This window comes from Sciurus vulgaris, assembly GCF_902686455.1.
Source record: "Sciurus vulgaris genome assembly, chromosome: 4".
NCBI lineage: Eukaryota > Metazoa > Chordata > Mammalia > Rodentia > Sciuridae > Sciurus > Sciurus vulgaris.
In genome coordinates, this window is record NC_136464.1 from 15,445,478 (window position 1) to 15,460,943 (window position 15,466).

Here is a 15,466-nt window from a genome sequence, read left to right on the forward strand (position 1 = left end):
TACTGAACTGTCTACTAAAATGGGTGTATTTTATCATCGCCAACTGTATTTGAACAAGATTTATTTAAAAAATTCAGTGCTCAGAATGAATCGTTCATAACTTTCAAATGTTCACAGAATGAATATCACATCATGTACAACCACAAAAATGGGAAGTTATGCTCAATGTAGTTATGATATGTCAAAATACATTCTACTTCACATATGATTAAAAAGAACAAATATAAAAATTTCAGAAACATTCAAAAGAATTCAACACTCAAGAAGCAACTATTCTCATTTCTATAAAACCCTTAGGTGGAGGCACTAAGTTCTTCAAATCATAATCAAAGATCTCAATATAATATGCTATTTTTTTCACTGATTATTCAGTATTTTATTGAAATAAGCATACTGTAACAGATTTAATCCAATAAGTTCTGATGGAACTAATTTATACCTCCTGCAGTGATTCCACCAGCTATTCAGAACATTTTGAGAGGGATCTCTCTTTCAAAACTGCCTTCAGAAGCTTTTGTCTACTATATGCAATATACTATTAATAAACAGAAGCCACAGGTATACAAGAATTAAGAATTCTAAAGTATATAAAAAATCTTTAAAAACATGGTTTTCTAAATATACTCTTAAAATCACAAATTCAGAGTGATTTACTTGTGATCTTATTCATAATGTTTAAATAAATAAATTCCATTTCAAGCCCTATGATATCAATTCTTTATTCTATAAAATGTTCTTTTTTAAAAACATTAGAACTAAATTGCTGAATAGTATAAACCAATGGCATAAGTCAGCATGGAATATTTTTATACTTTCTATGGAGTTTTCAATTCTGAAACAAGATATTTTAAAAGCACCAAAAAATGCCTATTTAATGCCATAGTAACTCAAAAAATTACATATACATACATATATATATTCTAATATCACAAGTGAAGGGGTACTGTAATTTATATGAAATATAATTTCTAGACATTGTAAATCTCATCAAAAATATCATTTCTAATAAGTAATTAATGTTTCTAATAAGTAATTAAACAAACTATACAATAAAATCACTACACTTGTTAATATGATAGTATTAAAATAATCACTTTTATCTTTTTAGGAAAAAATTAATTCAACTCAAATTGTATACTTACTAGCCTTCAATTAGCCATGTACATTTAGTTTTATACTTATAGTTAATTGGACCATCTGTTAAATATCCAGAAGGTTCTGTTAACCTAGAAAGGAAAAATTATGAAAATAATTACCTTAAAATAACTTTAAGACATAAAGCAGTATGAGAAAGTTCAAAAAAAGCAGTAAGCCAAAGGAACAGAACAGCTGTTTTCAAAATGGAAGATAAATTTACAACCTAAGAAAATTTTCAAATTGTCATATTTCTCCCTAATCTGAAAAGAAATTTACTTTAATTACCTAAATTAGGCATAAGAAAACACAAGACAACAAAATAAGAAGCAATAAATAATGGAAAGAATTCAAAAGATACTCTTGGTATTATGAGATGCATCCATTAAAAAATATATAATTATTAAGTTATATGGTAAGATTTAAAATTTTGGCAGTTAACTGAAAACTATAAAAAGTAGCAGCAAACTTAATTTTGCTGCTACTTTTTATATTTTTATACGCTAATGTATATAAATTATAAATGTTGAAGGAAAAATTAATGAAAATTCTAGTAATGAAAACTATAATGATCAAAATTCAGAATTCAGTGAAGAGGTTTAACAACAAATTAAATACAGTTGAAAACAGGAAAAAAGCTCTAGAAGACAGAGTCACAGAAAATATCTCCACTATTACAGGATGCTTGAAAGATTAAACCTTTGTATTTGGATCAGATCACTCCACTGGGTACAATTCCAATGGAACAATTAGTAGAAGAACAAAACCATATATATATATATATATGGTATTGTAAACAATTATATAAATGAAAAATAATAGCTTTGCATGGTTTTAGTTTGCTTATTATATTTTACATATGTTTAGCTACTTTATTTTATATACAAGCTATTGGAAGTTAACTTTAAAATTTAATCTTTGGATAGAATATTCAGTGTGACTGTGACTGAAAATAAAGAAAATTAATATAACCAATAAACACTACCGTGACTTGAGGATTTTGTTTCCTCATTTTCTGGAAAAGGTTAAAACTTCTTTCACTTTCAAGAACTATGCCTTCTTAAGTAGAAATACAGTATTGCTGGTTGTGGCTGGGGAATTGGAATATGTTCAGAAGGCTGCTTATGGAAGCTGAATCATCAAAGAGTGCACTGTGCCAGTTATCCATCTGTTGCCTCTCACCTCCAAATTCATCCTATTTGCCTACTCTGTGAAAATAGATCTGGGCCCTTTAAATATCTTTTTCTTTGCCAGATGGCAAGAATTTAAGCTGGCATGCTTTGTCAATAGAGTGCCCTGGAGAAACTGCAGGAGGGAAGGGCCTTTCTTCCTGGTTCCAGTGTGCTCAAGCAGCTCATGTGGCTTCTCCAGCATCAGACTCCTACAGTGTACACTGGTCAACAGCACCCAGCTGTCCACAGTTTCCCCCAGCCCTTCCTCTCAGGCAATTTTGTGGCAGAATGCCTACAGTGAGACACCTCCCCATGCAGTTTTCCTCAGCAATCTCAATAATGCCTTTGCCGCAAGTTCCACAGGGAAAATGATGAGCAAGCCCCACCAGCGCAGCCCTGAACTGACTTGTGCCATTCATTAAATCATAGCCATGCCTTGCCAGCAAGTGTGGGTCTCAGGCTGAGAGGAGCACCGGCTCTTACTTGGGTTTTCTATCTGGGCCATAAAAGCAGTAGTGGCTGTTCCTTGATCTATTATTTCTATATTCCTCAGAGTTTTCTATTTCTTACTAGTCAATTTCTCCTAACTCCATTCATTCTGTTAATTCTCATTTACATTAAACTTTCCTGTTAAAATTATGAGTCTGTTTCCTAACTGGATCCAGACCAGTACCTTCATAATCAAGGATATGAAAAATAAAATCACAGTACATAATACTTTGCATCCAACATAATGGCGAGAATTGAAAATAAGGAGGTAAGGAAAAAATTTCTCACAAGAATAAATCAGTACAATTACTTTAGAAAATAATTTGACATTATTGTGCATAGTTAAAATGGACACATCTCAGTGCAGTAGCTGATGCTATTGGTGCCACACTCACTACACTCGAATCCTCTAAGACCACCTTACCATTCCCATACACTTCAGACTAAATTCTTAAGACCAGTACCTGCATCTCTGTTGAAGGGCTCTGAAGGCAAAGTTGTAAACAACCCAACTACAGGCTTAAGAAGTACACCTCAACACAGGGCTGATCTGCACAGACTGAGGTTTTCATTCTTTCTTGGCTCTAGGCAATCAAGGAAATCTCTGTCAAAATACTAGCTGACCACTAGCTAAAGAAGTGGAGACTTCAAAAACCACACACAATAAAGAAAACAAACATTATGGAATATTTTAGAAAATTCACTAAACTAACAACTACGACCCACACAAGAAAAAAAAACATACCTGAGAACGAAGAATTGTGATTTCTAGCTATCACATTATAAAGATCAAATGTCCCATCTCTGGCAAAAAAAAAATTTAAAAATACAAAGCATGCAAAGAAATAATAAAGCATGACTTGGTCAAAGAAGAAATTAATACAACTCTCCTTGAGGAAACATAGACATGGGTAGGCAAATACTTTAAATCAACTGCCTTAAAAAACTACAGGAAGGGCTGGGGAGACAGCTCAGTCCGTAGAGTGCTTGCCTTGCAAGCACAGGCCCTGGGTTTGATCCCCAGCACCGCCAAAAAAAAGAAAAACTACAGGAAATACTAGACAAAAAACTAAAGGGAACAAGGAAAGTGATGTCTTACAAATAGAGAACATTAGGTAAAATTTAGAAATTTCCTTATTATAACACCTCAAAGTAATCTATTATTTCCATGCTTACAAAAAAGCAAGATAACAAAGGGTAAATCCTCTATAAAATGTGCTCATTATGGCTCATCAACAAATCCTTGTCAGTTTCTAACTTGCAGTTGTAACGAACCTTTAAAATCAAAATACTGTTGTAATTTAATTGTAAAAGTTTCCAAAAATCAAGAGCTGAATCTAATATTACAAAGTATAAATCTTAATTTAAAATACAAACATAAATTCAGCCTATGTGATAAATAGTTTTGTGCCTCAGGGACTTGATTTTAAAGAAAATTCTAATTTGTTCCATGAACCTACCTTCTTAGCTACCTCTATTTCAATTTCTTTTAAAAAAGAAGGAATAAAAGTTTAGTATATTCAAACAGCACCTTAATACACAGTAAAGAAATACATATAACTCTTTTTACAAGGAAATAAAACTGGAAATTTAAAAGCAGGCAGCCCTGCTTTCCAAATATCACCCACAACTTAATCTACCACCATCCTAGCTGGGAATATACCTCCCAAACTGCAGATGAGGAAATCACCCCTCCTCTCTACTGCCACAAAAAAAGGCCCCCCAACATCACAGTATTAAAGCAGTCATGATGCTCCCTAATTCATCCTCTGCCCATGTTTCTGACCCTACAGTCTATTTTCTATCACCCTACTTCCTCCAATTGCACAGTCCTGTCCTATGTTCCCAACACCTTAAAAAAAAAAAAAAAAAAAAAATCCTTCCTCCGAAGGAACATACATTCTGGGAGCTACAACAATAGCCCTTCTCTCTGCACAGTAAGAGATGATGCAAAGGAGCCTTTATGCCTCCCCACTGAATGCACACAACAGGGAAATCTGAAAACTGCATACCCTGTTCCGTTCCATTTGACTTCAGTAGGATAATTACATGGACTTTTAAGAAAACCCTATTCACCAAAGTTCCTGGACTCCTTCCCTACCTTCACCCCTCAGCCCTAAGCACTAAAGAGCCTACCTTTCCCTCCATCTATCACCAAGAGGTTTTCTCTTTGCCAATTCCAACCTAGGCATGTGAGTGGGAGATTGCCACAATCAAAGAATAGTCATATCCAATGAGGGATAGTCTTTATGCATGGTCGCCATTGTAAGCCATCCTCACATGGAAATCCTTTTCAAATAGGTTTGCTAGTTTAAATACTATTTGCTGGTTTATTGATTCTTTTTTTATCCCTTAACCTCTGTTGACAAAGAGTACTTATTCATTTTTTTGGTACAATGTAATGCTTCAAAACATGTATATGCTGTGAATTGAGCAAATCAGGCTAATGAACATACCCATCACCTCACATACTTATCATTTCTATGTGATGAGAACAGTCAAAATCCAGGCCTTTAGTCATTTTGAAATCTATATTAACTATAGTCATCATGTTGTGCAACAGAACACCAGACCACCGTACCCCTCCTAACTGAAACTTTTCACCTTTTGAACAACTTTTTCCCTTTCCTAACCAACTCAACCCCTCAGCTTCTGGTAACTACCATGCCACTCTCTACCTCCATGAATTCAAATTTTTAGCTTCCATTTGAGTGAGATATGCCACTTTTTTTTTTTTTTTGGGGGGGGGGGGTGCTGAGGATTGAACCCAGGGCCTTGTGCTTACAAGGCAAGCACTCTACCAATTGAGCTATCTCCCTAGCCCTGAGATATGCCACTTTTTTATTTGTTGATGGTCACTTAGGTTCTTCCCAATCTTGGCTATTAGAAATACTGCTACAATGAACAGGGGGTGAAGACATCTCTTCAACACACTGATCTCAATTTCTTTGAATATATTCCCAGATATGGGACTGTTGGATCACATGAGTTCTTTGAGGAACCTCCCTACTATTTTCCAAAATGGCCAACTGACTAATTTACAATCCCACTAATACTGTACAGGGGCACCCTTTTCTCCAGCCTGGTCAACACTTGTTATTTTTCATCTTTTTGACAATAGTCATTGTAACAGGTGTGAGGTGATAACTCATTGTGGTTTTAGTTTGCATTTCCCTAATGATTAATTGTGACACACAATTTTTGTTTTTTTGAATTTTTGTATGTATGTCTTATTTTAAGAAATGTCTACTCGAGTTCTTTGCCTATTTTTTAATAGGTATTTATTTTCTTATTATTTAGCAGCGTTTTTTGTTTGTTTTTTGGGGGGGGTTGTTTGTTTATTTTGGTACTGGGGATTGAACCCAGGGACGCTTTAACACTGAGCCACTTCCCTTTATTTTTTCTTTTGAGACAGTCTCACTAATTTGCTAATGCTGGTCTCAAACTTGCAATCCTCCTGTCTCAGCCTCCCAGGTCACTAGAATCACAGGCATGCGCCACCATGCCTGGCTGTTTTCTTATTATTAAATAGTTTGAGTTCTTTAATTATTTTGGATATGAGCCCCTTATCTAATGTATGACTTAAAAATATTTTCTCTCAATCTGTGTGTTTTCTCTTCACTCTGTTAATCCTTTAGCTTGCAGAGAGATTTCAGTTAGTGTATGGTGATGGCCAATCCAAGTAGTACTATAAAGCTGTCTTGGGAAGTGTACTTACACAGGAAAAACATTCACCTGTAAAGGCAATGATTCTGTGGTCGGGATATGATTTGTATACAGAGTGACCTCTAATGTGGGATGGCACCCAAGATGACTTACTAGAGTACATGAAGAAAATGCCACAATTTCTGTTAGCATTATTAGTATACCACCCATTCAAAATGTTCTATTTCTATCCAAATCTCTCACAATCCTATCTTCAAATTGCTAACAGGACAAAATGGTACTTTCAGGATGAATGTTTCTAAGACCAAGTTTTTAGCACTTTAGCACATTAGTTATTGTCTGTCAGTCTGAATCTGTGGGCTAAGTTATACGGGATTGACAGTCACTGTTCTTCAGCAATTACCAAAGGATCAAAAATTATGAAGAGGAGGTGTGTTCACCAAGAAGACAAACTATCCTAATTACACACATACCTACCAAAAAGCTTCAAAATACAAGATGTAAGACCAAGGGAAGGGCAGCTACAAACAGATAATTCACAATTATGGTTGGAGATATCACCACCGCCCTGTTATAAACAGAACAAGTAAACAGAGCATGGGCAGAGACGCAAAAGACCCGAACATCGCTCAGCAGCAGACACATTCACTTCAAATGCCATGCAGTATTCACCAAGTCATACCATGTTTTATCCAGAAAATAAGTTGTAACAGATTTGCAAGAAGTGGAATCATACATGGTATGTTTTCTGAACATAATGGAATTTAAATAGATAAAAGGAAAATCTCTGGTAAATTAAACAACATAATTATATATAAGCCACAGGTCAAAGAGGGTATCACAAGGAAAATTAGCATACTGAACTGAATGAAAATGAAAACAAAATACATCAATATATGTGAGAGGTAGCTAAAGCAGTGCCTAAAAAACCCATATAGCATTAAAATGATTTCATTTAAAACCAAGAAATATCTCTAAGAATCTAAGTTTTCACTTTAAGAAACTAGAATAGCAAATTAGAATCAAATGAAGCAATATCAATGAAACTGAAAACAGCAAAAGAAAAAATAGCAGAAGTCAACAAAACCAAACATAATCTCCAAAAAAAGTCAATAATATCAACAAATGTCTTGCCAAAATAAACAAAAAGGAAACACAAACTACCAATATCAGGAATGAAGAAAGAATACCATCAAAGAGAAATTTTCATATGTTTAGTGAGTCTTAGAGTCCTGGAAGAAACCACACATGGTCACAGTATATCATGCTTTTCATGTATTGTAGATCTGAATTAACACTTTGCTGAAGATTTTTTTGTGACACTGGGGACTGAACAGAGGGCCTCGCAGAAAATACTAGTGCTTTATGTTCACAATAGATATTGCTCTTTTCTTACAGTGTTTCTGGTTTTCTTATCATGGTAATTCTAGCCTTATCTATTTAGTAAGGAAGTGATCCCTCTTTATTCTGTTTTCTGAAGAATTGGTATTAACTTCTTGAAAATCTGGTAAAATTCACTGCTAATGTCTCTGGGCTTGGAATTTTCCTTGGGGGAAGGTTTGCAACTGTGGATTGAATTCCTTTAATGGATGTAGGAATATTCATCTTATTTATTTCATTTTCAGTGAGTTTTGATAACTTGTGTTATGTAGAGAATTGGTCCCTTTCATCTAAGTTTGCAAATTTATGGGCATAGATTGTTCATAACATTCCCTTACTATCAACTAGAAGTCAAAAATAAAAAAAAAAAAACTACCAATAACAATCACATTAAAAAATATATTTCAATATTAATCTAATAAAATATATACAGTATTTGTATCTGAAAATTACAAAACACTGATGCAAAAAGTGAATGAAAGCCTAAATAAATGAAATATACTATACTGATGAATCAGAAGATTCAATATTATTTAGATTATAAATTCTTCCCAAAATGACCTAGTGCATTGACAGTCTCAACCAAAATCCCAGCAAGATTTTGCTTTTAGAAATTGACAAAATGATTCTAATATTTATAAGAAAAGCAAGTGAACTCTCAAAGGTAAGAATAAAGTTGGAGGAATCTCATTATCTAACTTCATGATTTACTATAAAAACACTATTATAAAGCCAGGGGGAATTCACAGAAAGACAAACACAGATGAATGGAACAGAATAGAGTCAAAAATTAGATACACAGGTAGCGAAATTCTATTAATTCTCAACAAAGATGCAAACACATCAGTGGAAAAAGGATAGCCTTTTCAACAGATGGTCATTTCATTCAACGAATGGTCATTTCATAATGTAAAGGGGTCAATTTACCAAAAGAACATAATCGTAAATTTTATGTATCAGAGCTTCAAAATACATGAAGCAAAAATAGATACAACTGCAGAGAGAAATAGGTAAATACAAAATTATTATGGAAGGTTTCAATGCACTTTTCTCAACAACTGATAAAGCAGACCAAAAATCAGAAAGGTTTTAGAAGATTTGAACAAAACTATCAACTAACTTGACCTAACTAAAACCATATAACACTCCACTATCAATAGCAGAGCCCATACTACATGTACATGGAATATTGACCCAAACAGACAATATCCTGGCAAAAAAACTTTAAAGAATCCAGGTCATATTGCCCTGTACATATTAAATAAACTGAATTAGTAGTTTACACATACATACATATATACTCTGTGTGTGTGTGTAAATTCTACCAAAAGCATAATGAAGAAGCAATGCCACATTCACACTAATTTTTCCAGCAAATAATCAGGAGGGTCCCAGCTCACTCTGTGGGATCAGCATTAATGCCAACACCAAAATCAGTGAAATTTTAAACATCTGTTCTTTGAACAACACCATTAGAAGAATGAAAAGACACCTCCAGTCTGGCAGAAAGTATTTCCAAATGGTAAGAAAGTAATATACAGACAGTATAAAGAATGCATAAAAATCAATAATGAGAAAAAAATTTATGTAAAATATCTGAACAGACACCTCACCAAAGTAAATATACAGATAGCAAATAAAGACATGGTGAGATACGTGACATCATTAGTCATTAGGAAAATGCAAATTAAACTCCAATGAGATATCACTCATCTACTAAAACTGCTAAACTTTAAAAAGACTAACCACACCAAGTATTGGTGAGGATGTGAATTAACCAGCTCAGTCATACAATTGTGGAAACACAAATGATACAACTACTTGGGAAAACAGTTAGCCAGTTTCTTTAAAAAGTTAAACACGTATATGCAGATGATCCAGCCATTCCACTCTTAGGTATTTCCCCAAGAGAAATGAAAGTATATGTCCATTCAAAGACTTGTACATGAAAGTTCAGAGTAACTTTATAAGGAAAAGCCAAAAATTAGAAACAATCCAAACACCCATCAGCAGGTGAAGGGATAAACAAATTATGGTGTATCCACCCACTGGGACAGTATTCAGAAGTTAAAAAAAAAAAAATAGGCTACTGATAGCCATTGATGAATCTCAAAATAAATACACTGTATCTAGAAGTCAAGCAAAAAGAAGTATGTAAGGTGTGAGTTCACTTATATAAACTTCTAGAAAATACTAACAAATACATATTGAGAGAGTAGATCCATAGTTATCCAGGGAAAGGAAGAAGCAATTGGAAGGAAAGGGAGGTATTAAAAAATTTTGCTGTAACTGATATTTTTTATGATTTTTATTGTGGTGATAGTTCAGAGTTTATACAAAATACAAAACTTAAAATTGTAAATTTATTTCAGATTCTACATTTTAAACTGTACAGTTTTCTGAATGTCAATTATACTTTAATAGCTGTTTGAAATGACTTAAAGATACTATACCTGTAATTAATTCCTTTATTTTCAAAGTACTAAAAAGGAAAATTTGTACTTTAGGTGTATATAATAACATGGGGCTGGGGCTGGGGCTGGGGCTCTGTGGTAGAGCACTCACCTGATACGTGGGAGCCACTGGGTTTAATCTTCACCACATAAAAATAAATAAATAAATAAAATAAAATAAAGGTATTGTATCCATCTGCAACTAAAAATAAAAAACACAAAAGAAGCCGGGCTCAGTGTAATCCCAGCTGCTCAGGAGGCTGAGGCAGGAGGATAACAAATTCACAGGCATCCTCAACAAAATGAAGGTGCTAAGCAACTCTGAGACCCTGTCTCTAAATAAAATACAAAATAGGGTTGGGGATGTGGCTCAGTGGTCAAGTGCCCCGAGTTCAATCCCCAGTATCCCCCAAAAAATAAAAATTAAAAAAAAAAAACAACATAGTATATAATAATATATAACCTAGTCTCAGGAGTCAGAGAAGTCTCCTTTGGAAACTAGTACTTAAGCTATCATTGGAAGGCTAATTAGTATTTATCCAAGCAAATACCAGACACAAAAGAGGGCTCAAAGAAGTAAACAATGTAAAATGCCCTGAGGCCAAAAAGAAAGGGACACTTTCAAAGAACTTTAAAAAACAAAGAGGAAGAAAGGAGGGGTACACCTCTTAAGAGTTAAAGGTGTCAAATCCAAAAACCAGCTTCATCAATTTAGAATCCTAGAAAGAATTCATTTGAATTATTTTCAATTCCTATTGTGTGTATAATGTAAAAGGAAGCCATAAATATAAATTATCTATTAGAATCTTATTTGAAATAAAGACCTGGGGACAGGAAACATTCTGTCTAACTTTAGAGTTACTGAGAGTTTCCCTACAATTAATAGAAAGAATTCCATGTGTTTTTTAAACAGTAGCTTAGAAAAATGTTTACACATTTAATCCTGCCTCTCTATGTTTATAACAAACTAATTCCTGCCATTATATCTTCATTTTGCTATCACCAGAAATAAAATAGTTTCATTATAAATACGTGAAATTCAGTATCCAAGTCTGACTAACCTAAGACATTTTTAAAAAATTATATATATTGAATAAGACAAATAATTTTAGGAAAGCATTATAATAAAAAAACTTACATTTACAAGTATTTCACAATATAGTGAGATTTTTCCAATCTTAGAGCATTAGTTTAGGTTATTTTGTTTACCTAAGAGAAATTAGAGTTATAAGTCCCACATTAGCAAGAAAATGTCTAAGAAGACAAAATGTAAATTTATATAAATATGAATCTCAACTATTTTACAAAAATAATTCTGAACTATCTTCTAAATAAAGACTGTCACTCAAATGGATTATAGCAAAAATGTTCTCTAGCTTAATTCTATACTAAGCTACTCAAATGTAATTCGAATTAGTCTATCATACCCTTGATTATATTTCAAATTGGTACCATCCTTTCTGATTCTCAGTCCTATGACCTTTAGTCTTAACTGAATGAAGATCAGTGCTCATTTGTTTTACCTGATGAGGAACAGCTTGTAATTGTGAATGTTTTAGTCTTTTCAAAGGGAAACAGAAGAATGGAATCAATGATAAGAAAACTAAAGTATCACTTTTGATGCCATATTTGCTTCTGCACTTCTTCCCCCAACCATCAATCTTCCATTCTACAGAAGCATTTGAAGGATACTTTATTCCCTAGTGAAACCCTATAGTAGAAAATAGCTAAGTTACCATGGAATCAACCAATTAATTTTGACACCTGCTTACCAAGATTGATCAATCATTTCTGATGTCTGTCTGTAAGGCTGCTATCCTTCAGTTTCTTAAAAAGATTTTCAAGGTAATTAGTGAAGTGAGAATTTCTAGTTAAGTTCTTTCCCACTGGGTTACTACTTCAAATAATGAAAAACAAATCATTATCTTCGAATAAACCTTTCAGAGCTTAGCATATACATTTTACCAGGAAGAAGTCTTTTTTTCTAAATATGATTCTTCTCTATAACATTAAATACGCTGTCTTTACCCCTAAGAGTATACATAAGAGAGATAGCTGCACCAGTTATATTTACTCTAATTAATAGCTTGTATTCCACGGAGAAATGAAAAGGCATTTGTGAATGAGTACAATGAATCATAGGAAATAACAACTTCCAAGGAAATTATGGGTATTCAATGATTAGTTCAGAGTTTATTGTTATATCATCATATCAACATTAAAAATCTATTCTCCTTATACTAAATAACATATTTTGTTTATAAACACCATCTCTTAATGTTATTTAGGCTACTTTTAACTTGATCTGAGAACTCCCAGTCTACTAACTGGGACAACATCTGCTAGTGAGGTCACAGGCTGCTGATCGGCTAACAAGTTCTCCTACTATAAAACCTACATACTATATGAGCTTCTCACAACCACAATAGTTTACATCCCTTTTAGACAAACAGCAAATACACCCACACAAAGGCCAATATTGCTAAACTGCATGCGAATCAAGCAATCTTCCTCCTTATGTATAAAAAGATGTAAAAAATGAATGTAGCTCTTTTCACTGTTGACTGGCAGTTTACATGTTCAAATTCTCTCTTGCCAGGCAGGTAAAGAGGCTGACTACTATTATCATAACCAAAGTGCAAAAACACACACAATTAAGTCTACTAAAGACACCATTCAATGAGATCTTTCTCATCTTAAAACATTTTTCAAACTTAATTAGCACCTCTTGCAAAATACTTTAAATGTATTTTAAACTACACTAATATGTGAAAGTATGAACTCTGAAAACATTTAAGTCTTCTGCTACAAATGAACTTCATAAAACTGCATTTTGAGATTTCACTTCCAAAAATTTGCTGTAATTTACATAGCAAAATCTACCTAAAATTTTTAAGTGCAATTTTTAAAACATACATGTTTACATTGAGTTTTAAGGAGAATTGCTTTAACCAGCAACAACAAAAATGAAAGAAGGAAAATGAAAATATGCTGTGTTTACAACTACAAGGAAATTCGAGAATATATTAATAAGGTAAACCATAGTCTCACCTCCGCCTTAGAACCCAAGACATTTCACCTAAATTTTGATGTCCTTCCTGACAATAAATGTTAGCAATCTACATAGTGTAATTTCATAGCCATAAGCTTCAGATTAAGTATCTACAAGGCTAAGAAGCTGAATTTCTGTTACCTGCAAATTATCAAAAGGCTACACTAATGGCCTCAACTAATTATCTGTTGCTCCCTCACACTCACCCATTTCTTTTTACAATGGTGGTCAGGAACCTAATAAACATCAACCAATAAGGAGAAAGTATCTTTACTCTGCGAAACAAACTCCCTAACACCTTGAGCTTCAGCAAAACTGGAGTTCCCACACAATACCTAATTCGTGAATTAACCAGTTAGAAACTTCATTTTCTTCACAACCCACAAGAATCCAAGTATTCATCCTTTTACCTAACGTAAAGTCATCCGTGTATTTCTCAGTGTAAGCCTATTCTAGCAAAGTCAACATCTCCTATTTGCTAAAAGTGCACGTATTGGGATAATTTGGAATCACAACCCAGTGGGCAAGTGATTCAAATTCATTGCCTGGTACAGGCATCCTGTAAGTCATAGAGCTATTGTGAGAAGCAAACGGGATAAGCTACAACGCTTAGAACAGCGTTTGACACCCTGTAAGCCCACCATAAACCTTTCTTCTTACGGTCACCGGGTGCTAAATAAAACATTAGCAAGGGTCACGTCTAGAGAGGAGGATGGCGGAGCAGGTACTGGTAGACCACAACTTTGAACCTTTACACTTCTGTATTTAAATGTTTCATTATGCACATGTATCTCCTGAGTTACTTGCATCATTTCTCATTTTAAAAATACCGTCCTAACAAAAATGGTGTTCGGCACTGTAACTGAGTTCGAAAATGTTCTTGCTGTGCAGGGATCAGAAGTCGCGGCGAGCATCTGGAACGCTCCGGGAGGCTTCGCTGCACGCCGGCCGGCGCCGCGCGCGGGCCCGAGAGCCCCGGGGCGCCCGCGGCCCGAGGGGTGCAGCGCGGGCCCCGCTCCCGCCCGCTCCCGGCCCTGGGGGGAGGGGGCGGCCGCAGCCGGACGGGGCTGAGGCCGGGGTCCCGCGAAGGCACTTACTTGAACCTGCCCTGGCAGTGCTGGCACTGGTCCCCCACCCAGCCCGGGTCGCAGAGGCAGGTGGAGTTGACACAGCGGCCGGAGAAGCAGGAGCCGGTCCTCTCGCACGGCTTAGACTGGGACACCTGCGCGTAGAGCGCCAGGTAGAGGAAGCCATAGCACAGCAGCCAGCTGCTCCCGTCCAGCAGCCAGGAGGAGGCGCCCCCGCCGCCGCCCGCCGGCCGAGCCCTCCACAGCCCCGGGGCGGCCGGCTGCGGGGCGCCGCTGCGGGCCTGGCCCGCGGGCTCCATCTTCCCCGCGCCCCTGCCCCGCGGGGCTGCGCTCGCGGGCGCGGACAGTGATGCTCCGGAGGGGAATCCCGGCTGCAGAGACCCTCGCCGCCGACTCGCCTCCTCCTCCTCTTCACCGGCGCCAGCCCCAGTCCCGCTCTCCGGTCAGGAGGGACAGATCCCGACCGCCGTCGCCTCGGCTCGGCTGCCTCCAGTCGCACTCGCGCATCGCCGCCCAGCCTCCTGACCTTGTCCACAGCGGGCCAACCCCACAGCCGCGGCGCCCCGGGCCGGACCCGAGGCGGGGAGCCGGCAGCACAGGCTGCGCCCGGCGCTCAGGAGGGGGACCTGGCGGCGCGGGGGAGGGGACCCCGCGCGCGGCCCCGCCTCGCCTGCGGCCCGCGCCAACAGCCTCGGCTCCGAGCGCCGCGCGCCCGGGAGGGCGGGGGCCGAGCGGGAGCCCCGAGGTGGGCGCGCCCACGCGGGAGGGGGGGACCGAGAGGCGGCAGTCAGCCTCGCGCCGCCCGCCAGGCGGCCAGCGGCCCCCCAGCAGCCATTTTCTCTCCCGAGCCGCTGGTCGGGGCGGGGGCCGCGGCCTGGGCCCGCGGTGCGTCGGGTCGCCCGCGCACCCCGGCGCGTGAGCGCGGTCCCCCCTCGCCCGGCGCCGTGGTCTCGCCCCGCCCCTGACAGGGACCTGGGACTCCCCCCGCGCGCGCCCACCCCGCGCGGCCCGCGAGCGGAGGGGCGGCTGGAC

At 37.4% G+C, this 15,466-nt stretch overlaps 1 protein-coding gene across 1 annotated transcript in view; it reads right to left on the reverse strand.

Annotated features, from left to right (window-relative positions):
• Window positions 1-15,058, reverse strand: part of ATRNL1 (attractin like 1) — a 746,355-nt gene extending 731,297 nt beyond the window's left edge. The window contains 2 exon segments of the mRNA XM_079136646.1: window positions 1,143-1,226; window positions 14,444-15,058. Coding sequence (XP_078992772.1) covers window positions 1,143-1,226; window positions 14,444-14,733 — 374 coding nt within the window. The 5' untranslated portion in view covers window positions 14,734-15,058.
• Window positions 15,059-15,466: the final 408 nt, after the last annotated feature.